This window comes from Acinonyx jubatus, chromosome F2 (assembly GCF_027475565.1).
Source record: "Acinonyx jubatus isolate Ajub_Pintada_27869175 chromosome F2, VMU_Ajub_asm_v1.0, whole genome shotgun sequence".
NCBI classification, from domain to species: Eukaryota; Metazoa; Chordata; class Mammalia; order Carnivora; family Felidae; genus Acinonyx; species Acinonyx jubatus.
In genome coordinates, this window is record NC_069394.1 from 15,212,779 (window position 1) to 15,240,045 (window position 27,267).

At 46.3% G+C, this 27,267-nt stretch overlaps 1 protein-coding gene across 4 annotated transcripts in view; it reads right to left on the reverse strand.

Annotated features, from left to right (window-relative positions):
* Nucleotides 1-10,927: 10,927 nt before the first annotated feature.
* The window catches only part of NSMCE2 (NSE2 (MMS21) homolog, SMC5-SMC6 complex SUMO ligase), a 213,861-nt gene continuing 197,521 nt past the window's right edge, over nucleotides 10,928-27,267 (reverse strand). For all 4 annotated transcript variants that reach the window (XM_027063925.2, XM_027063924.2, XM_053208210.1 and 1 more), the window contains 3 exons: nucleotides 19,593-19,693; nucleotides 19,091-19,197; nucleotides 10,928-11,292 (listed from right to left, as the gene is read on the reverse strand). In XM_027063925.2, the coding sequence (XP_026919726.1) occupies nucleotides 11,175-11,292; nucleotides 19,091-19,197; nucleotides 19,593-19,693 (326 nt within the window). In that variant the 3' untranslated portion in view covers nucleotides 10,928-11,174. The remainder of the gene's footprint in view (nucleotides 11,293-19,090; nucleotides 19,198-19,592; nucleotides 19,694-27,267) is intronic.

Sequence of the window (27,267 nt, forward strand, 5' to 3'; positions counted from 1 at the left end):
TGTATCTCAATAAATGAATAAATGTTTTTTGTTTTTTTTTTTTTTAAAGAAAATCCATGAAGTGAAATCTGAAAAGGTAGGGAGAGAGTGATGAATGGAATTGAGATGAATTGCATCACAAGGCTTTCTACTCATCAGACTATTGTTTATTTATTTATTTATTTATTTAAAAAAATGTTTTTAATGTTTTTATTTATTTTTGAGACAGAGACAGAGTGTGAGCAGGGGAGGGGCAGAGAGAGGGGGAGACGCAGAATCTGAAGCAGGCTCCAGGCTCTGAGCTGTCAGCACAGAGCCTGACGCAGGGCTCGAACTCACGGAATGTGAGATCATGACCTGAGCTGAAGTCGGACGCTCAACTGACTGAGCTACCCAGGCGCCCCCAGACTATTGTTTCAAAAGAAAAGAAAGACTGGGGCGCCTGGGTGTCTCAGCTGTTAAGTGTCTAAATTTGGCTCAGGTCACGATCTTGAGGTTTGTGGGTTTGAGTTCCGCATCAGGCTCTGTGCTGACAGCTCAGAGCCTGGAGCCTGCTTCGGATTCTGCGCCTCTGTGTCTCCCTCTCTCTGCTCCTCCCCTGCTCATGCTATGTTTCTCTCTCTCAAAAATAAAATAAACATTAAGAAAGAAAAAGATGTAAAACTTTCTGTATTTACCTACAGTCTTTTTGGAGCTTTTGACACAAAAGTGTGGTGTTTAGATAGCTGTAACTCATGTGTGTGCGTGTGTGTGTGTGTGTGTGTGTTCTGTTTGGCTTTATCAACTCAACATTAATAACTTTGTGTGCCAGGTGCATACGGTCTCCACATGGAGTGTGATTCAGAATCCGCCAAAACACTTGTTAAAATGCAGATTGCAGGGCCTGCCTCCCAGGATTCTGACTCAGTGGTCTAGAGTGGGGCCTGGGCATCTGCATTTTAGCAAGCTCTTCAGAGTGTCTGATAAAGGAGCTCCTGGACCTTACTTTGACAAACCTTGGTGCATAGGAAATACACATGATTCAGCTGTGGACCCACCCTCAAGAGAACACGGCCAAGGGAGGGAGATGACGTACCCATAATAAATCATGAGGTAGAAAGTACCTCATGTGGTAGGAGAACAGAAATAAAGTACAAGGGAGCTCTCACCACCCTCACCCAGCCCATGGGTGCCAAAGCATCCTGTTCCGGAAGGTTCCATGCTTGTGCCGTATTGTATTTCAACCAACCTTAGTCTTTTCTTTCAATTCTTTTTTATTTTATTTATTTATATATTTTGAGAGAGAGAGAGAGAGAGAGAGAGCACAAGCAGGGAAGGGGCAGAGAGAAGGAGAGCCAGAGTCCCAAGCAGGCTCTGTGCCATCAGCACACAGCCCGACGTGGGGCTCCAACTCATGAACCATGAGATCATGACCTGAGCCGAGATCGAGAGTCGGGTGCTTAACCAACAGACCTTGAATATTTACTCATAGCATTACTCCTCCATCTGGCAGAGAATCATTTCCATGATCTAGGCTCTTATCTTTCATTTTGGTGAAGGGTGTTGGGAAAAAGAATAATATTTTGCGGCATGTGAAAATTAGAGTCAAGTTGCAGTGTCTGTAAACACAGTTTTATGGGAACACAGCCACCGTCATTCGTTCATGTCCTGTCGGTGCTATACCTCCATGCTGCCACGGCACAGTTAAGTAGCTCCAACAAGGAACAGATGTCCTGCAAAGCTAAGAATATTTAATGGCTGGCCCTTCCCATAAAAACTTGCCTACCCTTGCTTTTGAAACTTGCTTTGAAGCATCATTACATAGGAGGAGAACATCCTGTAGTCCAGGGCTAACTTTGCCCCACTCTGGCCAGTGGGAGAAGGAACATTCTCAGGCCTGTGTGAGTTCAGATGTGTGTTCTCTCCGATCTTCTGGGAGGTTCTTTCCCCACCCAGGTAGCTTCTTCACTGGCACAAGCTGATGATGGCTTAGCTGAGGACTCCAGGGGGACCCTCTGAACATCTCCAGAGCTCCCTCTCTGGGCAGCTGTCTCCTTTCCAGTCCTCTGCTCTGCAAATTCTAGCTGCTTGCCCTCCCTGAACTTTCAGCTCTGTCTCCTCAATAAAGACTGACCACCAGGGCTCCTGCTGGATCCCCCTCTCTCTGAGGGGGCCCAGGGACTCTCTAGGCAGTAAGCAAGGGCAGTGTCCAATGTCCTGTTGTCCAACATCTGAAAAATCATAGATGTTGTCCAGATTTTTAGTTGTAAAAGATGAGAGGGCAAATCCCATGCCTGTTTGTCCATCATTGCCAGAACGGAACTTAGTAGTTCAAGAGGTGAGTGTAAATTTACCTTTATAGCAACAGCAATGCAACAGGAAAATAGTTATCATTTTTATTGGTGATAAAGTCACAGGGACTGTTAATTATACTGCAGTTTATAATTGCAGGAAATGCTAAGTTCCGATTAGAGATTAGTAAAAGTAAAGATGTAATTCCCCCCCCCCCCCCCCGTACTGATTCATAAACCTTCTGAATTTTATCCACAGTCCCCTGGGGCCCCATGGTTTCCCGGATGAGAGTCTTGTGCTAAGATGTAACAGTACTTTTTCTTCTGAGTATTGAAGATCCTTTCATTGGCCCTCTCGTAGCACTTAGTGTCAATTGTCTTGGAGCGTATTCCTCACAAAGTCCCCTGTTTGGTACAAAACAGAAGCCTCAGTTTTTTTTTCTCTGTGGCAACAACATTCCAAATCCTTTCTGCATTAACACCCATGTTTCATCATCCTTAGCCTGGTTTTTGCTGTTCTCTAATCAGAGACTAATCAGAGTCTCTGTGTTCTTTGTGAACTGTGGTGACTAAAAGTAGCCTAGAAACTCAGCTGGGGGCTCCCATGCAGAGCCTAATGGCCGGTGAGTGACAACCTTTCTCATACATTCCAGCAGCATACGGACTCCGTTTTAATGGCCTGCACTTCTGGTTTGTATTCCGTTTACGACGAAGGATGGCCATCCTTGGGTTGCTTCCTTTCAAAATTGTATCTTGCTTTTTCTTTTTGTTTTAAAACCAGTTCTGTATTTGCTCACTAAAAAAATTCCCACTCAGGGTGCCTGGGTTAAGTGGTTGACTCCGTTGTTTAAGTGTCTGACTTTGGCTCAGGTCACGATCTCGCTGTTCATAGGTTGGAGCCCCGCGCTGGGCTCTGTGCTGACAGCTGGGAGTCTGAAATCTGCTTCCAATTCTGTGTCTCCCAGTCTTTCTCAGCTCCTCCCCTGCTCATGCTCTCTCTCTCAAAAATAAATAAACATTAAAAAATTAAAAAAAAAAAATCCCCACTCAATGTTCCTTTCTGTGACCAGAAATGTTTATGGCATCGTTACATTGGGTCATTCTGCCATCTGCTGAATGATTACGAGGTCATCTTTAGGGACTGAATTTTTTCCTTCCCAACAGCAGGATGAACAGAGAACAGAAATGGCCAGAACTTTTACTCCATTATGCTTAAAAAAAAAAAAGAAAAAAAAAAAAGAGTAGTCTCTACCTGAACCCTCTGAAATTCAAAAGCTCTCAGTAAGTAACCTTTCTTTTCATGGCAGTTATTTGCATAGATTCAGTAAGACTCTGTTCTCCTTGTAACAGGACACCGTTGGAAACACTGGTTATTTTACCAAGGCTTTGACTGGAATGTCGTATTTGAGACTGACATTCATAGACTCAGATAAGACCAAACAGTTGTAAGGAATTCTAAGGTTGACTTTATGAAGCATGAAGCCAATAAGGCCCCCTGGAAATGTTGGCCGGATACATCACTTATGGAGTTCCCAGCATCCTCTCCAGGTGAGCACAGAATGTCCCTTCCCGGCAGGTGCAGGAACCTCAGGATATCTTGGGGACCTCGTGAAGAGGAATTCGCCCAAATTGACAGGTGTTGCAGGCATGTCTGTTGGCAAGTACTTGGCCTGGCTTCTGGGCTTGGAGAGGCTACTAAAAGTTCAGTCTAGATTCCTTGTAAAAAGTTCCAGCAAAACAAATTTTCAAAGATCTACATGACCAATCGCTGTTCTGGCTGAGCTTATGTAAACAATTAGGCCAAGTGTGTTAAAACTGGACTTGATCTACAAACAAATTAGTCTTGATTCGGCTATCTCTGGAAATGAAGGCTATTCGAGAGAAAAATTCTGTTTCATCAACGCACCTTTATGGATGCTAAATTCTACTTCTGGTGGTCTTTAAAGGTTTGTTGCTTGCCCAAACTACACGACTCGAGGTAAGCTTCAGAGAAATCGTCACAAAAACTCATGTAGAGAAAATGGTTGTGCCTGTTGTCCTCTGGGTCATTCAAGAGGACACAGACATTTGAGTTCCAAATCTGAAAAACCCATCTGATTCCCACTGCCTGTTCCCACTCCCATCTGAAGAGGCGTCAAGGCAGACATCTAAATATCTTCTCCCTGGCAGCACTGGGTTTGTAACCTGCTCTAACCATTAACCTACAGTTTTCTTGTTTCTATAAAAGTACCTCTTGTTAATTACCTGACGGCTTACCAAGCAAAACAGAGTCTATACAATGGTTAACACCACCCACTACACAATCGAGGCCTTAAAAGACTCTCAAAATAACATTATATTATTAAACACTAACATAACTCGAATGCACGAAATAATTTTACAAACTAAAACGGCATCATATGTTTTCACTGCTGCACAAGGTAGAACTTGTGCTCTCATAAAAACAAAATGCTGTGTATACGTTCCAGATTACCGCAAAAATCTTTCTGAGTCTCTAGTTGAGAAGTACTCGTATTGGTGCTTTAAACGATCCCCCTCTCCCTTTAATAATTGGTTAAACTCCTGGACTAAAGGAAGGTTTTTGTCAACTGTCAAAGGACAGATTTGGGCTTCTTCTTTTGGTTAATTTAACATGTTTTGCTGTTTTCTCCCTGGTCTCTCCACTCCTTCACTGCCACAACTTCAAGCCAACAGATGATCCTTTCTGCTCGAGAAAACTCCCATATGTTATCAGCTCTAGATACAGCTGCCTGAGGCTTTCCTAACTCCTATTAAATTCTCAACTGACCAACCTTGACCCATAAGTAGGGACGTCTCTACGCCCCTATCTAGCCGGAAGAAGCTACGGGAGATGAGACCTTCCGCTTTCAACAACCTTAAAGATTTAAGGATCAAAATCGCTCAGGGGGGAAAATGATGAGGGAAACAAAGGCAAGAAAAATGTAGCTTAAATTAAATTTCCTTACAGCCTGCAGCCCACTGACAGATGTCAGACGCCTGCAGGGGGTAACATTCCCCAAGACCTTTATGTGTGTGCCTTAATGCGTACACTTCCTTTAAAAACTAAAAACAACCTTATCTTGTCAACAGTTAAATCTTCAGGTCCTGTGAGACCCTGCTTTCAGCATACAGAAATCCCTTAAAAACTAACTTTATCTCTAACCGCCCCTCCCCGCCAAACCTAAAAGGATATAATCAGTCGCTCCTCAGGACTCCAGTGCAGCTCTCTGCCCAAGGGTCCTATCACCGTGCTTTAATAAAATCACCTTTTTGCATAAAATAAAGCCGTTGATTAGAACTATTGGTTACTATTAGTGATCAATGCATATAAGATACCTACGCAATAGGGACATAAAGAAATAGAAATAGGTAAAATTAAGCTCCTTAGGGCTATCGGTCAGTAGTCTTAGCTTCTCGTTAACCCTGAACAGTTCCTTAGTAATTGCTACTTTTTTTTTTTTTAAGTTTATTTTGAGGGAGAGGCTCTAGTAGCACAGAGCCTAACTCGGGGCTCGAACTCACGAACCGTGAGATCACAACCTGAGCAGAAGTCGGCGCTTAACTGACGAACCTCCCAGGCGCCCCTAGTAACTACTACTTTTAATCCTGTGTTTCTTCAGCCTTGATTTCCTGGTTGAATTTAGGGCACCAATAGCTTCTTATAGCTGCTGGCTAGTTCCAAATGATCACGAAGAAAGCGCTCTCCTCCCTGACCTGTAAAGCAATCTCCACTCAGCTGGTTTGGAACATTTATATGCCATAAAATTCACTGTTGGAAGAGTTGAATTCAGTGACTTTTAGAAAATCTCGAGGCGTGCAATCCAGTTTCAGAACACGTCCTTCACCCCAAAGCCATCCCTTGTGCAAGTTACTCTCCATTTCCATCCCCAGCCCCAGGCCACCACGAATCTACTTTCCGTCCCTATGGATTTGTCTTTCCTGGACATTGCTTTTCTTCTTTTTTCTAAAATGCTTCTTTATTTTTGAGGGAGAGTGCGCCCGTGCCTGTGCAATCAGGGGTTGGGGGTGGAGAAGACAGAGAGAGAGGGGGACAGAAGATCCAAAGGGGGCTCTGAAATGACAGCAGAGAGCCCGATGTGGGGCTCGAACTCACGAACGGTGAGATCATGACCTGAGCTGAAGTCAGACGCTCAACTGACTGAGCCACCCAGGCGCCCCTTTTCTGGTCACTTCATATAATGAAATTAATTCATACACTACATGATCTTTGTGCCTGGCTTCTTCCACGTAACCTAATGCTCAGTCCCACAGGATAGTATGGGCTCATAAGTTCTCCACTCCAGCTATCTCCAGGTAGTATCTGACCGTGGCCATTCCTGCTTTTGTTTATCCGCTCACCAGCTGGACAGTTGGATTGTTTCCACTTTTTTCGTGATTATAAATCATACTACTTATGAACATTCACACACGAGTCTTTGTGCAAACATGTTTTTACTTCTCTTGGGTAGATACCTAAGGGTAGATTTGCTGGGTTGTGCAGTAAGTTTATGTTTAACACCTTTTTTAAAAGGTGTGTGTTTATTTTTGCGAGACAGAGAGAGAGAGAGAGAGAGAGAGAGAGAGAGGAAGAGAGAGAGAGTGGGGGAGGAGCAGAGAGAGAGGGAGACAGAGAATCCCGAGCAGGCTCCACACTGTTCAGCCCAGAGCCCGACGCGGGGCTCGAACCCACGAACCGTGAGATGATGACCTGAGAGGATGATCAAGAGCCAGATGCTGAACTGACTGAGCCCCATGTCTAACACCTTTTCAAAAAGCCCGACTTTTCAGAGTGGCTGCACCGATTCCCATCTCCCCAAGCGAGGTAGGAGGGCTCCTCCTTCTGCTGTTGTAACTGCTTTCCTTTCAGAAGTGAGTCCCTTCTTCGGAGTCGGACACAAGCCGGCGGGCAGATCTCCCAAACGAAACAAGTTTCCAACAACACCCTCACGATTCACTCCCCATCCTCCCAAACGCGTTTCACAGACTCCTTAACTTGGTCTGAGTCTTGGTACCCGATTTCCTAGTGTTTGGTTACTCAACAATTTTCCTCTATTTCCTTTCTCTGTGCCACCATCGTCTATACACGGTGCTCACATGACCTCTTATGGGATTTATTTTCCAAATATCCGTCTTCCTCAACTAGACACTAAGCCCCCTCCGGAGGGGAGATTTTTGTATCCAGAGGCTAACACAAAACATGGCACAGAGCGGGCCTTCAAGAGTAATTGTTGAATGAGCAGTTGAAGAGGCGACGTGCACGTTTGGTTCAAATATATACTAATTTCCGTATCAGCCTGTTTTCCTTCAAAAGGGCTTATACTCCCTTAAGACCTGTTCACTGAACACATCTTAAGAATCTTAAGAGTTTATGGAAACCTTGGGGAGAAGCCCAAATCTTTCGGTTCACCCGCAAACTCTAAGGCCTGGAGGCAGTGACTCACCCAAGGTCGCCTGTATGTGGCAGGCGGGAGTACCGGGGCGAGCCGCTCCCAGAGGAAACCTGCCGTCAAGAGAGGGGAACCGGAGTGCTGGGGAGCCCAGGGGATACTGAGGCAACAGGGGGGAGCTGGTCTGTGGCAGAATCCTGAGTGCCGGGCCTGAACTCCACTCTGTAGGAAAGGAATGAACGTTTTTGAGTAGGATGTGAGATCGTCCCATCGGTGTTCTAGCAGACTAATATGGCGAGGGGGCAGACGGGAGGTCAGAGAACGGTCTGAGCGTGAAACAGAGAGGGAGCGCCCAGACTTGGGGGGCCTGCCCGGGGATGACGGAGTCTGTGAGCCTGGGAAACGGTGGTCTCAGAACTGGGAATAAGGAAGGTGGGGCAGACGCGCAGGTCTGATCACGTATGTGTTCTCCGCAGCCCCGGGGGGCAAACGGCCTCGCATGTCAGAGGGCTGCTTCTGCACTCACCGTTCCAGTCCAAGGTGGGCTCTTCCACGCACAAGCGAGTGACCTTGGGCAAATGACCTCATGACTCTGAGCCTTGGTCTCCCCATCTGTGAAACAGGGGTGATAACAACCTCCTGGGATTGTGGGGAGGATTAACTTAGGTGATACATTTGAGGTACTTAGACCTGAGCCTGCGGTGTAGCCAGAGATGAGTCCACGGTGGCCTCGGGGCTTCCTCCTCCTGTCCTCGCGTGAACTTTCAGGAGGCGACTGGTGGGCAGGAAGCCACACTCAATGGGAGCTGCCTTAAGCCGGACACCCGGTGTTTGAAGTTCTACATAAGGTAAAGGATAAACTGTCTTATCTTTTGGAGTGTGTGGAAATGTTTTAAACTTCACTGGAAGTTACTTTCGAGGAACTAGAATTTATTGTTATTTTTATTTATTTATTTATTTAAAACAAAAATTTTTTAATGTTTTTATTTATTTTTGAGACCGAGGGAGACAGAGCATGAGCAGGGGAGGGACAGAGAGAGAGGGAGACACGGACTCCGAAGCGGGCTCCAGGCTCTGAGCTGTCAGCGCAGACCCCGACATGGGGCTCGAACTCACAGACTGTGAGATCATGACCCGAGCTGAAGTCGGACGCTCAACCGACCGAGCCACCCAGGCGCCCCTCGAGGAACTAGCATTTAAAAAAAGTCTTTTTTGAAATGTTTATTTATTTTTGAGAGAGAGAAAGAGAGAGAGCGTGTGCGAGTGGGGGAGGGGCAGAGAGAGAGGGATACGAGACACAGAATCTGAGGCAGGCTCCAGGCTCTGAGTTTCCAGCACAGAGCCCGACACGGGGCTCGAACTCATGCACTGCAAGATTATGTATGACTTGAGCCAAAGTCGGGCGCTTAATCGACTGAGCCACCCAGGTGCCCCAAGGAACTAGCATTTTTAAAAATATGCCATGTGCATACAGTGGTCTAAGTCTGAAATGTCACATACGGGAAAAAATTGATTTAGCTACAATGTCTTGTAGGGTTTTCAAATGTCACCTGCGGGGCCTTGGGTGATCTCACATAGGACTCTGGGGCCGCCCTAGCAGAAGGGGATAGAAACTCCTCTCGACTAGGGCTGCTCCCCTTTTAATGAGCAATAGGAGTTCATTGAAGAAAAGGTTTCACTTTTTTTGGAAAATGCTTGTAACAGAAATTTAACAAATATGTTAGGACAACCAAATGGCAAATCTTCAAAGATGAAAATAAATTCTATATAAAAGTTCAAATTGTTTAATTGGCTAGACAAATTCATGAAACATAGCTTCTGAAGACTAAAAAAGAAGGAAAAAAACCTCACAAGATACGAAAGGCTGCACCTCTTCCACAGCGGAATGGTGTTATTTGGCATTTTTCGAACGGATACTGGTGTCCACACCAATATTCTGGAATTCTCTTTAGAAAGAGTCGGGGAAAACACAAATCAAATCTTGGGCAAGTATTTCATGCTTGTCGCTATCTGTTTAGGAAACAAAGTATTTCACAAAAGAACCACATTCCATGAAAAGTCTGTTTGTTCTGGCTTCAGACATAATCATTTCCTCAGGAAGTCTGATTCAGACGAAGCAGCTTAAGAAATTCAAATTGACTTGGTTTGTAGACAACCGAATGTCATCCTCCTTTCTGAATTCCATGAACGTGTTTTCAAAATTAACTCTGCCATTTAGACTAGGCATTTAAACTCAACTATGCGTTATTTTATGGCCTTCGCTGCCTAGTAGACGTTAACTCCGGTTAATGCACTTCTTTGCATACATGCATGGATATGCTTGTTTATTTACAGAAGCTTCATGTTTTAAATGTGGTCTTTGAATAGATTTTTAGATCTAAATAAACCAATAGGGAGGAGGAGAGTACAGGATTAAGAATTCAGACTCTGGGACTAGGGCTACCTGAGGTCTTGTCCCAGCTCAGCCACTTAGGAGCTCTGTGGCCTTCCACGGGCTCCTTCACCTCTCTGTGCCTCGTTGGACTTATCTGTAAAGTGGGAATAATAAGTGTACCTCTCTCATCAGGCAGTGAAGACTACAGGAGTGAACATAGATATGTCAACTTGGAACAGCACCAGGAACACAGTAAGTGCCCAAAAAATGTTAGCAATTGTTAACGTTTCTCGGTTTCCTTGTGTATCTGGTTGATAAAAGGTTGCTATGGAAATTATTAATAGATTAGCACTCTTCACACAATTCGAATATATCCCAAGACATTCAATTTAAAGACCTGGCCGGTCCTCCTCAGTCCACAGACTTTCAGGGCCAAAGGGACACCAGAGAACATTTCGCTTCACATCTCCACTTCATGGTTGAAAACCCCAAGGCCCAGGGGCATGAGAGCCACCGAGCGAGGCAGAGACGGTCAGGATGTGGTTGCTTCTGACGACACTTTAGGCTCTCAGAGGGCTGTGGCGAAGTTTCCATTAAGGGCATCAACTACCATTGCCCTGATAAGCCAGTTACCGGAGCGTTCTGGGCTGGTCAGAACGACAAATAAAAGCATTTACATATTTGGAACTGTCAGTAGACAAAGTAAATTTGCTTTATAACCTCAGGCTGTTATTTATGATGCTGATAGAAAATGCTTGCACCTGGGATGTTTCTACAGGTTTCCACGTCAATATCCTTTGAAAGACGTTGTTCAGTTAAAACTATAATAAAAAAACAGTTGGAAATATTAGGAATAGAAAGGCCTGGCCCCACCATGCCTGCACCATTGGAAGTTTACACACCGGGGGGTGCACGGATAGGGCACGCCGCAGGTAACCAAAGGTTTATTTCAAATCATAGGACACTCAAAAATAAACAATATAATATGCTTGAAGTTTTGCTGTGACATAGAAAAATGCTTCCGATTACACTTAAAACCTTCGAGTTTTACCCCAGCAAAGTATACTTTGCAGCCAGTCGAAGTGCTCTGACAAGCCCCGCTCTCTCCAGATGGCTGGGGTAGGAGGTAGGCTGCAGACATCCCTGTAGGGAGGTGTGTTTGTCCTACTCGGAGTGACGAGTTTTCTTCTTGTTGTGGCTCTCGATGGCCCTTCTAAGTGCTTCATCCTGGATGAGGTCTGACATTCTCACATCTGTGTGGCTACAGCCAATTTTGGGGCAACTGGAAAGGAAGGATAAGAAGATCACTTAACTTGAGGCCTTCAGCATGAGCTTCTCTCACATACGAGTATTTCAGTGAAGACATTTTACCCCAAAGGAGCATGTCTGAGAAATCAGGACTGACGCAAACTCACTCATTTATTCCCCGAGTGCCTACTGGAGCCAGGCCAGGTGCTGGGGGCACAGGCCATGGCCAAGCAGGGCCCACCTTCCAGTAGGGACACAGATAACCGATAAGTCACCAAAGAGTGCTGGCTATACGTTTATTCACGTTAAGTGCTCTGAAGGAAAGGAAGCAAGGTCAAGGGGAGAGTGCGGGGTGAGGCTTCTCTAGCTGGGTCAGGGCAAGCCTCACTGAGCAGGTCTTATCGAGAACAAGTGCTGTGTGTGGCCCAGGCAGAGGCAGGAGCCTAGGAGGCAGCAGCTTGGTGGCCTGGAGTGAAAAAGCAAGGTCAATATGGCTGAAACACCCAGGGCTAGAGGGAGGGCATTTGGAGAGGAGGTCGGAGGGTCAGGGGGCCTTTGGATTTTATTTTTTATGTATTTTTAAAAAATGTTTACTTTTGAGACATGGGGGCGGGGGAGAGAGAGAGAGAGAGAGAGAGAGACAGAGAGAGAGACAGAGAGCATGCACGTACAAGTGGGGGAGGGGCAGAGAGAAGGAGACACAGACCTGGAAGCAGGTTCCAGGCTCCGAGCTGTCAGCACAGAGCCTGACGCAGGGCTCGAACCCACAAACTGTGAGATCGTGACCTGGGCCGAAGTCAGACCAGGCGCCCCTAGATTTTATGTTAAATATGAAGAGAATTTGAGAGTTTGAGATCGGGGAGGGATGCCACTTGGTTTATGTTTAGAAAGCATGGCTCTGGCTGCTTAATGCAGAAGACAAGCAGAGTGGAAGCAGGAAAACAGGAGGGCCCTGGGCAGTCCGGGCGAGAGGGGCGGTGTGGCCGAGGCTGGTGGCAGTGGCCAGCTTCAGGGCAGAAGCGGACACAGAACCTGTAGGACTTGCTGTTGGGTCAGAGGCAGAGCGTAAGGGAAAAGAAGGGCTGAGCTTCGTCAGAGTCTGCCCCCCTCCCCTGCCCCATGGGTAACTGGCGGTGCCCTTTATCTCTAAAGAGAACAACTGGAAAACCAGGCTGGGGATGGGGATGGATCTAGGAGACCCCGGTTGGCATATATTCCCTCCGAAATGCCTACTAGTCCCTCCCGGAGGGTGACTGCGTGGGTTGGTGGAGACTCAGGGGAAAAGCTGTGGCTGAAGAAATCAGCGCGTGAGTCACCCACGGAGGGGGAGGTGCTTGACGCCATGGCTGTGTTTAGATGTGGTCTCCTCTGGGGGCAGTGGGCTGCATGAAGTCACCTGGTTTCTTCTGTCTGGACTTAGGGTGACCCGGTTTTGAATTTGGCCAACATCTACTAGCATTCTGAGCCTCTGTTCCCTCAGATCTGAAGTGGGGGCAGGATTCCTATTTCCCAGGGCTAAAGGCAACTCGGTGCCTAGCATCCCTGATCATCATACTTCTGATACATTTTGTTTTTTTTTTTTAAATTGATTTTAAATTTATTTTTTATTTTAGAGAGCGAGCGAGCGAGCAAGTGGGGTAGAGGGGCAGAGGCGGGGAGAGAGAGAATCCCACCCACCATCCTGGGATCATGACCTGAGCCGAAATCAACAGCTGGACACGCAACCAACTGAGCCACCCAGGCACCTCTCTTCCATACATTTTAAACTTGCTGATCTCTCGGTCTCTTGCATACACCTACTGTATGCATGCCGCACATTCGTGCATGCATTTGACCTTCTGTGTGGTCCATCCTGTGCTAGGTTCTAAGCACCCAACTGTGAAATACAAATGTAGGTTCCTGCCCACACAGAGCTCCAGCCCAGTGGCCTGAGACAACTCTCCGAAAAGCACAGGTATATTAAGACACGAAATAACAGCTACAAGACAAGAGCAAAAATAACAAATACAAGACGAAAGACATAAACCAGAAGGGGAAGAAAGTTGATTGCGGGAACTCATTTGTCCAGTGGTAGGAAGCCCAGCTTTTCAACATGAAGGAGAAACATCTTCTGGACTTGTGCTTTCTGGACCAAGGCGTCTTTATATAAGAAAGGACAAAGAAGTGTAATGGACAATATGCTTGCTAACAATATTTATTTTTAAAAATACTGAAATGAGCCCCACGGGGGCAGGTACGTGTGCTAAAACGTGACTATAAAAAGGCCCTCACAGGACAGAGGACCGGGGTGATCTGCCCAGGGATGCCTCCTTCTGGAGACTTGGCTCTGTGTTAAAGTAAGGACTGGGGGCACTTGAGAAAGGTCTCACACTGGTTTCCCAAAGTTAACTGTTTCGTCAACCGTGACAGCCAACAGCTGAGATTATGAGGATATAGACACTCACGACACACTCAGACGACATGTGCTGGGGTCACCCTCGCTTCACACTGACCAGCCTGGTGGACACGTACTGTCACGGTGGGCCTGGGTCTCTTCCCACTTCCTAGAACTGAATCTCTAGCACCTACAGCCAGATGATGAATAAGCGTGGAGGGGGAAGGGGAGGCTGAGGTGGGGAGGACTTCTGGTGACATCAGGGGCCCTGTGGGGGAGTGCGAGGACCCTGAGAACGTCTGATGGGATCAACTGCACGCTCACTGCTGAGCCCGCAGGCACATTCTTCTCAAAGGACAAAGGATGGAGCCCAGGGTGACCTAGGTCAAACAGAATTCTGACCTCACTGAGGGGATCGACTCTGGGCACAGAGGCATTAACCAAAAAGCCCTCCCAAGGGGGAACTGATGGCCTCTTGATACAAATACAGGCTCAAGAGTGAAAGAGACGTGGGCTCGAGTCTCCTGGCTGTGACCCTCTGGGCAAGTGGCTTTACTTCCTGTGCCCTAGTTTCTTCTTCCATGAAGATGAGACAGAACGTAGGGTCCCCGTGAGAGGTAAGTAGGATAATGTATGATGAGGGCTATGGAACTGGCTCAGATGCCACACGGTTTCTGCCCTCGTCCATGGCTTCAGCTCCCAAGAAGCCCGTGGAGAGGAGGTAGCCCACTGACGATGCTGGCGTGCCACGGGCGGGCCACAGTGCACGGGGCGCCGTGGCAGGATGAACGAGGGCACTCCGCCCAGCATGAATGAGGGCTCAGGGATGATGCAGGAGCTGGGGGAGAACCTTGTTTCTCACCCCATCTCGAATAAACAAACACAAGTTTTTTAGCTACAAAGGGTAAGATGAGGCCATAATGACATGATACTGAATCAGGGCACTCCTTCTCTGGAGAAATAACACTCTACAGAAGCATTAGTTTATTAATCCCCAGGACATCCTGGTGAGCAAGCCAAGTGTGGCAATACCCAATCCCAAGTTCTCGCGTCATTGCTGTGCAGAAGTCAGACCTACCGGCCTCACAGGAGAGGCTGGGTCCTGAACTCAGGTCACTGAGGGCAGAAGACGCCACCACAGCAGTGGGCAAACGTGCAAGTGTCTACTGAACAAACAGAGCACGGGTCTCAGGGGTCCCAGAAGGCGGCAGGGAACCCTGGCCTCAGTCTCAGCTCAAAGGTACAAGATTCTGAGTCTTGTGAGCTCTTGGATCTGGGTCCCGAGAATTCCAGGGTCCAATTCAGCTCTACAAGAGGTCTATGGATATCTCTGGAAGTCTGAGTGGGATGGATTCCCATCATACCTAAACACGCCGAGTAGCTCTGTCCTACATCCTCTGAGTCTCAAATAATGTGTCACCGAGCAGTGAGGTAAGTAATAACACGGACGTTCTCGACCTTTATAACCTGACTGCTGTTTGTTTAGCGTTCTGTAGTTCAAAAGGAGCCTTCTCTTAAGTGGTTTGCTTCTCCACTGCCAAGAAATGTCCTGGTCCAGATCTAGACTGGAATTTCTCCGCTGCTTCTTTAATCCTAAAATTCCATGAGACGTTACTGTCATTTCTACTCTGCAGGTGAAGGGAGGCGAAATGCCCCGTGGGCCAATGGAGAGAGAGAGAGAGAGAGGCCCTTCAACGACACAGTCCCAGTCAATTCGGTTTTCTTCTACATGCTGTTCAGTGTGACTGTTTGTTAAACACGGTTCCTGCTCTTTCACAAAAAAGGAAAAGAAATGACTGTGGAACACTGGAAATATGTTATTAATATGAGACTCACAAGGCGGCTTTGTCAGTAAGAACACACCCAGCCCACTTATTCAGGAAACGGTTTGAACTGCCGTATTTCGTGAGGGCTACAGTCGCCACAATTTTACTCCTCCTCGAGCCGGTGGAGAGGGGTCTTTCCAGAGGCTGAAGCATGGACAGGAAGCTTCAGTCGGCGCCCACTAAGGAAATGGACTGAACTGCAGTCTAACAAGACATAAACTAGAACCATCTAGGAGGGAGAACTGAGATGTCTCAAACTGGATGTGTCACAGGCATTTTTAAACAAAGGGGACCCAGAACTGCTCGTCACACTCACACGCACCATGGGAAATGACACTACTTCATGCTCACTCAGGAAGCTCTGGAGTAGGTGATGAAGAGGCCCGGCAGTGCTGATCTGCTGCTCCCGCGATAAGCAGCCCCCCCATCTTCTTCCTCTCTATCCTGGCTACGTCTCAGACGGCTTCACTGGGGTGAAGAGAGTCCTCGGACTCTCTTTTCATTAATGAGGGAAGTGCCTTTCTGAAGGTCCATGTGGGGGCCCCGAGGCGGGTGCTGAGGGGGGTGAGGCGGGCAGAGCAGGGCTGGCCTGGCGCTGCCCGGAGCCAGGTCACAGTCCTGTCCTTGCTCTCAGTCAGCTGTCACGTGCCCCGAGCTGCCCCTCTGGGGTTGGGCTCCTCTGTACCAATAACCTCACCACGACATCTCGAGCTCAGAGCTCTCTCCTTGGTCCAAAACGCGACGTGTTCTGCACCCCCTGGACACTTCCAAATGGCTGTGTTGCTGGGACTTCAAGGTCAGCATGACCCCCAACTGTGCCTCTCACAATCCTTCCTAAATGTGTTCCGCGCTCCCGCCCTCTCAGTTGGCTAATGACCCCCAGCCCCCTCCACCGCTTCTGGACACCGGGTTTATTCATTTATTTTTTAAAATTTTTTATTTTTTAATGTTTATTTATTTCTGAGACAGAGAGAGACAGAGCATGAGTGAGGGAGGGGCAGAGACAGAGGGAGACACAGAATCTGAAGCGGGCTCCAGGCTCTGAGCTGTCAGCACAGTGCCCGACGTGGGGCTCGAACTCACAAACCAGGAGACCACGACCTGAGCCGAAGTCGGTCTCTCAACCGACTGAGCCACCCAGGCGCCCCTGGACACCGGGTTTAGAATCGACAGTCACCCTATGCCCCTTCCTCCCTTCGACTCTCAGTTGCCAAATCCTGCCAGCTGTGCCTCCATGATGGCCCCATTCTCGTTCCCTGATACCTGTGACTCTTGCCTCAGTCAGGCTCCCATCACCGTAACTTAATCCCCTGCAAAGGCATCCTCACTGACATTGTTACCCCACGCCTTTTTAATCCATCCCTTGAACTGTACTGGAGTGACTTCCTAAACTCCAGCTTGACTCACCTCATTCCCTCAAAACCCTGCAATGTTGTCCGGTGCCTCTAGAATAATAGCAACAAGGATAGTGGTGGCGGTGATGGTGTCTTCCGAGTCTTGCCGTGGACCAGGGGCTTTCAAGTACTTCACGCAGATCTTCCTCAAATTTCAAACATACCAGTGAGGCCATTACAACTATTACCACCAATTTACAGACGAGGAAACTAATGAAATCCCAACCTTTGACGCCTCTAAGGGAATCTTTATACCACTCTCCTCAGGGTTACTGTCCACGGCATCCTTCTATTTTTCCCTCTAACATACAGTAACTGCAACCGCTCCTTCTGATCACCAAGGAGAACAGGCTCTGAACGGGGCAGGCCTCTTGGCTAGAAGGACTCTTCACCACTGTCCGACGTCCTTCTCATTTGAGGCGCTTGGGTGGCTCAGTCGGTCGAGCATCTGACTTTGGCTCAGCTCACGATCTCACACTTCGAGCCCTGCGCTGGGCCTGCTTTGGATCCTCTGTCCCCACCCTCTCTCTGCCCCTCCCCTGCTCACACTCTCTCTCTCAAAAATAAATTAAAACACAAAATTGAAATCCTTCTCATTTTTTCAAGGCCCAGTCAAAACAGTACCTTCTCTGTAACTCTCCCACATTCCTTCCACTTGGATTTAACTGCTATTATTACGCTATGAGAATCTGCAGAATTTGCCCTAAGTTATAGAGAGGTATGACAGAAAAAGGAAACTTTTCTAAATGACAGATGTTACTCAAGTGCTCAAATAGCATGTATACCTCGAAAGAAAAAAAAAAGCTAAAGGATATTAGAAAGCCAAATAGGTAATTAAGAAGATCCATTTAAATGTGAGCCGGGTCTTGTAGTCACTATCCCCATCCAGAGGCTCATGAGAAACGCACGTTGCTATCAGTGCCCGCCCTTCCCACATCTGACCTGGGAAGAAGATCACAAACTTTAAGACAGACGAGCTGTGAAATGGGACTGTCTGGGAATATCTGTTCTTAGCAATTATCATTTTAACACACAGTTTGTTTTTCCGAGAACGAACACAGAAACAAAGTCAGCAGAAAGGGAAGGCTCAGACCTTCAGAAGCAAAAGGAAATTCTATTCCCAGGGAATCTGGAAGGTTGACTGGGGAAATACAACGTCTCGACTGGGACTCAAAAATGTACTCGAATGCTCTCAATTTTGCAACCGGTAGGCCATTCTTCTAGAGTAAATAGGGTAAATGACTTGACTTAGTGACCATCAAGATTATGTACAGTCTCAAATACCCTATCTCTGAGTCCACACCCACAGGAAGAGTGGTGGGGAATTCCAATTCTGGGTCTGGACCAGCAAATTTCTGGGTGATGGAGAAGGGAGCTACACTTCAAAGTGACTGTTATCAAAAGTCCACTGAGACCTGGTCACACCTGCAATTCCATTCCTAGGACAAACCTGTGATAAGAGCACAAGAAATGCCAAACTGAATTATAGCTAGTTGGGCCAACTCAGGATTCCATACTGTCACAGGAACACAGCCATGGTCCTCCCAGGTTGAGCGCCAGAGGGGTAGGAATGGGCAGGTGGGGGGTAGAGATATATATATAAAACAGGTGTAAGAGGAAGATTCTCCAAACATCCCAATTAAGAAAAAAATTCTCACAGAAGTGACCCAAAAATTCACTTGAACCTTTTGGGAAGCTATGTAAGTAATTAAAGATGCGAAAGGTTTTCCCTGACAATTAAATCTTGCTCAGACCTCTGGATACAAATCTTATCTCAGAACATTTTAAACAAATTACCTGTACTGCAGGATGCAAAACAAACAAACAAACAAACAACCCCCCCCCCCAAAAAAAAATTGCCATTCTTTCTTGGGTGAGTATACACGGAATGGGAAAAAGAAATCTTTCAGTATCAGAGTTCTCCTTTGTTTTTTTTTTCAGGCTATAGCACAATTTCATAAAAATTCCTATTATTTAATGATGAACATGCCACCCGAATCCTTTCTCTCCTGTTTCGAAGGTGTGGCTGAAATTTCTTTAGCTTCTTCCTGAACAGACTACTAATTTTTCCGTCATGTATTGTTTTTCCAGAAAGCCAGCTTCCATGTTTATACTCTGAGGGAGGTGAATGGGCTTTAGCGGGGGGGACCATTTAAGTATCTTTTCCTCTAGCGTGAGCATACCACCTCTGACTGACCACCACTGGGAAGGCTCACTTCCCTTCCTGCATCGACTCACCAGGCCTTTTTCTTCCGCCTGTGCTTGGACTCAATCATGCGAACAATGGCTTCCTCTTCATAGGTGTGGCCACACACTTTATTTTTCACCGGTTTCTTCATTTCCACCTGCAATCAAGGAGACATTCAGCTTTTAGGAACGATAATGAGCCACTTCCAGTAACTTCTCCAAGTCACCGAATTATTTGGCCCTGTTTTTTCCTCATCTTGGGGCTTCCTATGTTTAAGCTCCCCATCTCATGGCTTTAGATAATTGTTAGGGCAGATGGCCACAGAGGAAAAGGCAGGGAGACCGTGCATGGCTCCGATGTCAGTTGGCCTATGGGTCAAGAATTTCTTCCTTGATCCCTCAGGGCATGGTTGCCTGAAAAGTCTTGGACCTATCCTCTTGGACCTCATCACTCTCCTTTCGTCCCTCCTTACCCTGGATGTAAGATCAAGTTAAAAAGCAAACAGGAGTCTTTTGCCTCTTTGTCTTTCTGGGAAGGAGGAGGAGACGGTACCTGTGTAATGGGGCAGATGAAGTTGGTCTGGCTCTGGGTCACAATCATATCTTCATCAACTCCTTCTGTTCCATCAACCTCTTTGTCGGCTTGAAGACCATCTAGAGGGAAAAAGGGAAGTCGCTGAGCCTCGTTGGTCTAACAGTGTGCCAAGGACAGGAAGGAACGGAAGGAAGGAGGTTAACTGTTTCCCAGTGTCTGCTGGGAACCTTGCTGGGCACTTGGATGCACGTTAACTCTTTTGCTCTTGAAAGAATCCTGCAGGGTAGGTAGGATTCTGCCCATGTTTGATCAGGAAACAGATTGAGAGCAGTGAAATAGCTTTTTCAAAATGACAGAGAATTAATTTCTGAGGGAGTACTGTCCAGTAATCAAGAGTGTGGCTTTGGAGTCAGAAGGACCTGGTTATCTCTTGCACTTCCAGCTGAGGGACCTTGGGCTGGCAAGATCTTTTTTGAAAGCCTTTACTTTATGGCTCTGGTGAAAAGATTAAAAGAGGCGAAGAATGTAGTATGCTTTGCACAGCCCCTGGCACAAGGAGATACTCAATAATAAATGGTTACTACTGCTAGGTAGCTCAGGGGTTCTCAAACCTTTTGGTCTTAGAACACTTTTATACTTCTAGAAATTATTGAGGACCCCCCAGAATTTCTTTGGGGTTATAGTTATCAATATTTGCCATAGTAGATATTAAGACTGAGGGTTTAAAAAATATGCATTTATTAATTCATCAAAACAAAAAGCAACTCCAGGGGCGGCTGGCTGGCTCAGTTGGGGGGGGGGAGCATGTGACTCTTGATTTTGGGGTCATAAGTTTGAGCCTCACGTTGGGTGTAGAGATTGCTTAAGCAAACACAACTTAAGTAATTACATTTTCCGGAACAACAACAAAAAAGGGTTAGAGATAAAAGGTGGCATTGTTTTTACATTTTTGAAAATATCTTTACTGTTTGGGCTTAAGACAAGATAGTTAGCCTTTGATATGGGTGTATGCATCTAGTCTGTCGTGATATCACGTTGTGCAGCCTCTGGAAAAATACACTTACGGAAAGATAGTGAAAAAGACAAGTGACACCTTAGTATTATTATGAAGACAGTTTTGACCTCATGGGTACCCAGAAAGCTCTCAGAGAACCCTAGGGGTCCCTGGCCCACACTTTGAGAACTGCTGAACACATGCCTGGTAGGGCTGCCTTCGGATAGCTTATTTGATTCTGAAATCTATGTTCTGTTCATTTCGTCACGCTTGCCCCTCACTGAGATGTTGGATGGCTTCTGAACAGGATAATGAGACCCAGTCTCTCATGTGAAAGCTTTTCTTTCTGGAGAAGGGAGACGTCATTTTGCACAAACATCAAAGATCAATAGCTCTTTAAACACAAGTGTTGATGGTGCCTTCCTTCCTCCTCCCCTGCCCCCCATGCCCCTGCTCCCTTTCCTGTCCTTACTCTCTTCTTCCTTCCCTTCCTTCTTCATTCTGGCAAAATAACATCGACATTGAAAATTGCTTTGCTTTCACGGTGTGAGGGAAACCCTTGTCTCAGGTTAGGATGGTCCTGCACATTGTTCAGTTCCTAGAACTGATGGCCCTAGCCTCCTACCTCTGCCAGATGGAGTGTCTGTCCAGAAAAGTACTACTGGGGGCAGGAAAAGGGCCACAGAGTGCTTGTTCAAGGTCACCCAGTGAACTAATGGCTGCCACCCAGGGATTCTGCCTCCAGTTACTGGTTTTTTGTTTTGTTTTGTAGGGGTTTCACCTTGTTTTAGGAGACTGCAGTTATTTGTACGCCAGCTTGTACTTTCCTAGAGAAATGTCCCTGAAAGCAGCTCTCATTCCTTGAGGAAGGCAAGGGTGGAGACCTCAGACCTTAGGACTTCCTGGGCAGAGCATTTTCAACCGTACGGAGCCCGGGGCCTTCTAACTTTTCAAGGGCTGTAAAAATGTCTGACACCCTGAAAACTATTTGTTGGCTTCACAACAGGCTAACTACAAAGCTGAATTAATAAATGATAAAGGTCTACAAAATGTAATGTTAGGTTAACTTCGTTAATTGCTGACTTGGCAATCAAAAATATTTCATTTGGAAGCAATACGCAGGCTGGATTTAGGTTTTAACTTCATAATTCCCAAGTATGCTAAAATAATTTCTGATAAATAGGCAATAATAAGCCATTTGTGACCAACCTATTTCCAAAGCAAAACCATGAAAATCTTTTTTAAAAATTTTGTCAGCAATAAAATTATATTTAATGTGGAGGCTGCCCTGCTTTTGTATGTTTGCTGTGATGTGGGATGGGGCCAATGAAGGGTTTTTGGGTCTCCCAGGACCTGCTGGTATTCACGGAGCAGGAGTTAGACTCCTAGAGGAGTCCTTTCTCAACCCAGTGATTGCTCACAATGGCTCAGGAAAGTTGGAGAAGTAAGAAGAAAAGTCTAGAAGTAGAGCTAAGAACATTCTGTCTCTTTAATTCACTCTCCAAAGCCTCCTCCTGTGGGCAGCTACGGCCAATTTCTGATTATGTGCTGGGTAGTCAAAATTAAGGTCCCTCTTTGTCCATTTCTTACAGGGCTCATTCCGAACTGACAACAGATTTCTGACGGTATATGTTATACTGTGGAATTCATCAGAAAATCTGTGAGATGAGTAACAGAATTCAGCCAATGTGAAAGACTGTGGGTTTGTTTTCTATTTTCTATTTTTAAATTTCAAAAGGTAGAGGAAGCAAGAAAGCACAACTCAAATGCAATGCCGACCACTAAGGAAGGCTGAGTGGGGAACTCAGAAACTGTAGGTGGCTATCAACATCCGTGATCACGAAAGAAGGTAACAAAAGTAAGACTGAGGAAGAATGCCATGCGGTGAGTAATAGCCCACGGCCCGAGAGTCTAAAAAGAGAAAGATTCTCAAGAGCTAAACTTCTCTTGAGATAGAACGTTTCCTCACCCGAAATCTTTATTTATAGAAAGTGATATTAATGTCGGGATCTACAATGTGCTAACAAAAGGTCACATCTGGCAATAAATATCAGTCACACTGATTTCGCTGATCCAAAGATAAAATTTTAAAAAAACATTTTTTTTTTTTAATGCAGAGCCTGACATAGGGCTCAAACTCACAAACTGTGAGATCATGACCTGAGCCGAAATCAAGAGTCGGATGCTTAATCAACTGAGCTACCCAGGCACCCTTAACACTTTTGACAGAGTACCCAGCAGGGATGTGTCCAGGTATGAGGTAGTAACTTGAATGTGACTTCTTCGGATGTCATAAAATGAACATGAAAAGGAAAGAGAAGCCGTGGAAATGCTTGAAATAGTAATTAAGTCAACAATCGAGGAATTCCAAAAGTCTATGAATATTCCCTAGTGATGTAAAGTTAGGGGGTAGGGAGGGCACACTGTTGAACCCCTAGATGTGGGTTCATGGTTAGTTCTGACGGGGAGTGAGGAGCTAAGCAGCCGTGTCTTTGGCCTGCCCCAGTCAGCCATCATCCTTCTAGATGCTACTGCAATTATTCTTACTGACTCATTTTCCTTCGTTCCTCACATCTGAACCATTGGCAAGTGCTGTTGACTGGTTCTAAACTCCACTCCCTCAATCTAAATCTAGCCCCTTCTGTCGATTTCTACTACATCCCAGTCCAAACCACCATGGCCTCCCGCCCAGACCTCTGCCGTAGCCTCCTGCCTAGAATCTCCGCCTTGACCAGGGTCGCAATGCTCCCGTGCACGCTTCTTATGAGTGGCGCTCACAGCCAACCTCCCTGACCCATCTCCCTCTCACCCACCACGCTTGACTCACACTGGTCTTTTCTCTGTTTCTGGAACATGCCACACTCCTTCCCATCTTTGGGTCTATACACTAACCTGACTGGAATGTTCCTTCTCCTGATCTTTGCTTTTCCTACTCCTTCTTGTCATTTTAAAATGTCAATTTAAATGTTATCTCTCTGGAGAGGCCTTCTCTAATGTCCCGAGCTAAAAGAGGCCACCCAAGCGTGCTCTGTCACATGACACGGTTGTGACTATGCACTGCACGTATCCGCAAAGTACTGCTTTCTGGTATGTCCCTCCCCCCTCCCCCGTTCTCTTCCAGGAAAGTGGGGACTTTGTTGTCTTGTTCACCGATGTTTCCTAGAGTCTAGGTGTCCTTGGCATGGAGGAGTAGGTGTTCAATAAACGTCTGATTAGTAAAGTGCTTCATCTGACAAGGCAAGAGTGGGCATATTTTTCACAAGGATGTACTTCATGTATTTAACAGACACGGTAACACACACACACACACACACACACACACACCCTCACACAATAATGGTTTTACAGCTTTTAAGCAAGTAACAGAGACGACTTCACTCTGGCTCGGGGTGCGGCCTGGGACCCTGAATTACATGTCAAATGCAGGAAGTAAATATAAGTTTTACAATTATAGTAGGCCGTGTGGTAATTATAAAGGAGAGTCCAGACATGGTCTTGTGGTAAGAAAATACATTTGGTCCTGGCCACACACAGCCCTGGTATTAGTCATTTGTCTGTCTTCAGGCATCCCAAATTTGGCTACCAGTAAGACAGTTTTATGCCAGCTGGGAAAAAAAAGTTGATTACTGTGTGCTTTTTCAATTAAGCCTGAACATTTTTCTAAAAGTACTTTTCTCTTGCAAGTTAGCAGCATCTGAAGAAAATACTTCGCAAATATTTACTGTCTGCTCGAAATGCTTATTGCACTGTCCAGATTTCTTTTGCTTGCTATTCCAGACAGCGTATTTGGACGGGCTGAGCTGGTACAGGGGAGATGTGGGGGCCTCCCTAATGTGTAAAAGAACACGGAGTTGCAGTCTGAAAAGCTACGGCTGTCTAGTTACAGAGTTTCCAACTGCATAGTTTCTGCAGTATGTGTTTATGCCAATGCCTGCCTTGTTTCTCCTACCAAGTAACCTACGGCTGGGTCTACCAGCGGCCCCACTTGTGAACATATCTTAAGACTCTTAAGTAGGAAAAGAAGTAGGTCAGCGGGCTCAGTCCCTTTGGCTTGGAATTAAGGGCACGTGTATCGTTTTGAGGTCCACTCCACTGTGCTGTTGGTTGTCCACCACTGTATCTCTTTCTTCCAGAGACTGGTGGCCCGTCCTGAATGCTGGGCCAGCCTGCCGCCGAACAAGCCGATTCCTAGTCTCCACTAGCCTCTGGTGCGGGCTCAGACTCTGCTGTGTGTTGTGCAGCTTTTGCAGAATTAAGATCATGTCCAGAGAGGGCCTACATAATCAAAGATTCCCTAGATGTCATTAACCTTCCCAGGATGGCAAAAGTCAACAAAGGAATTTTCAATAAGCAGAGATTGAGTTAGTACCATTCGATCAGGGCACTGGCGAGAATGTAATAAGGATCCAATAAACGTTAACTTATCATACTTTTACTGCTATGTGCCAGCTACTATCCCTGCCATTGGCAAAAAAGTCCTTGCCCTCCAGGGGCTCAGTCACATGGGATGATAGAGACAGAGTGCAAAGCGGTCTTGTGAGGATTATGCATATTTGCTGGTGCGACTCTGCTCTCCCTTAAATAGGAGCGTTTCATTCACAGCCACCTCAGGTCAACATTCTGATTAGTGTTCTGCCTTTTCCCAGCTATCATCTGTCCACTCATGTAGATTCTATGTAGCTGGAGAAGCCGTCAATCCAACTGATTCCTTCTTTGAAATCCGAGAACACCTGTTGCCTGTTCTGTATCCTTAGCTTAAACTTCTTCATTATTCAGTTGTTTCCCACAGACGGAAATTCTTTTCCAGGTACACTGAAAGCTCCTTGAGGACAAGCACTGTGTGTCCCAGTCAAGCCAACTCCACACAAGTCGCGTTTATGGAACACCCGCTCTTTGCCAAAGACCACCCAGATGCCAGGCGTAGATACAAAGAGTATGAAGATTGGGCCTGCTAGGGGAGAAGGTTACAAATACTCAACCACCTGTGCAATGAACGTAATGATAACAAATGTGAAATAATAAATGTGTTTTTGTACAAAGTATGCAAATGACCTACACCATCTCTGAAGGTGGGGTGAGGAACCAAGATGAGCCTCAAGGGGAAAGTGACGACCAGGGGCGCCTGGGTGGCTCAGTCGGTTGAGTGGCGGACTTCAGCTCAGGTCACGATCTCACAGTTCGGGAGTTTGAGCCCTGTGTCGGGCTCGCTGCTGTCAGTGCAGAGCCTGCTTTGGATCCTGTCCCCCGCCACCTCTCTGCCCGTCCCCTGCTCACGCTCTCTTTCTCAAAAGTAAATAAAACATTACAAACATTTTAAAAATAATAATAATGAAAAGAAGTTCTGACTGAGCCAGGTTCTTTAGGGAGGTGTTTTAACAAGAGGGAACTACTATGATTAGGTACATGGGCTCTGGAGACAGCCTTCCTGGGTTCGAATCCTGGTTCCATCACTTTATCGGCTGGGTGCTCTTGGGCAAGTTACTTTATCTTTCTTTGCTTCAATCCCCTCAGCTGTCAAATGGAGCTAATAATCATATCTCCTTCATGGAGCTGTATGAAGAATAAATGAGTCAATCTATGAAAGGTTCTTAGAATGGTGTCTGGCAAATAGCAGGTGATCAATAAACTCTGTTATGATTGTTCATATTGTTACTCAGCATTCCCACAGAGCTAGCATGGAGGGGGTGTGTGCCCACATATATGCTCAATTAAATATAAAAATGATGTGCTATGGAATCACCCAAAGAGAAACAAGAAGACTGTCCAACCCAGGATTCTAAATGGGACAAGCCCTTCCATGCCCCAGGGCGGAGTGAGGTCTAAATGACCCCACTTGTTGTTAGCTGACACGGCACTATCAACGTCTTCAATTTGCTGTCCGCTTTCACTTCCATGGCTCTTTCGACACACTCTCCCAAGACCCTGAAAGTAAACTGAGCGAAGAGTTTCGGATTATTTCTTCCAAACGAGCTGACATTTTAAAAAAATATTTACTTATTATTTTTTTAACGCTTATTTTTGAAAGAGAGACACACGCACAGAGTGTGAGCGGGGGAGGGGCAGAGAGAGAGGGAGACAGCATCCCAAGCAGGCTCCAGGCTCTGAGAGGTCAGCACAGAGCATGATGTGGGGCTCGAACCCACGGACCGCGAGATCACGACCTGAGCCGAACGAAGTCTGATGCTTAACTGACGGAGCCACCCGGGCGTCCCTATTTATTTTTTTCAATTCAAGTAATCTCTACACCCAACGTGGGGCTCGAACTCAGGACCCGAGATCAAGAGTCTCATGCTCCTCTGATGAGCCAGCCAGGCACCCCCCAAATGAGCTCACATTTAGCAAGATGGACCCTTTCACGTTACCACACACCTGTTAATTGTCTATTGTTGTTTCAGACATACCCTTTGTCCTCGGCTGACATCATGGAGTCATTTGCCTCCATTTATTTAAGTATTGTCAAAATATGAAGGTTTTAAAATAACAGAACCCAGTGCCTTCTACGGGTGGAACAAAAACCAATCAGTCCAGATCTGGTCATACAGTATCCATTCCAAGCCAATAAACACCGAAAACTGCCCCAGACTCTGTACTTGCATTTAGTACTTCTCAGAGGATGAGGTTTAATGATCTTCTCTAGGCCACCAGGTGAAATCAGAAAATCCAATGCACACATTCTATTTCTTTGTTCTGGGCAATTTA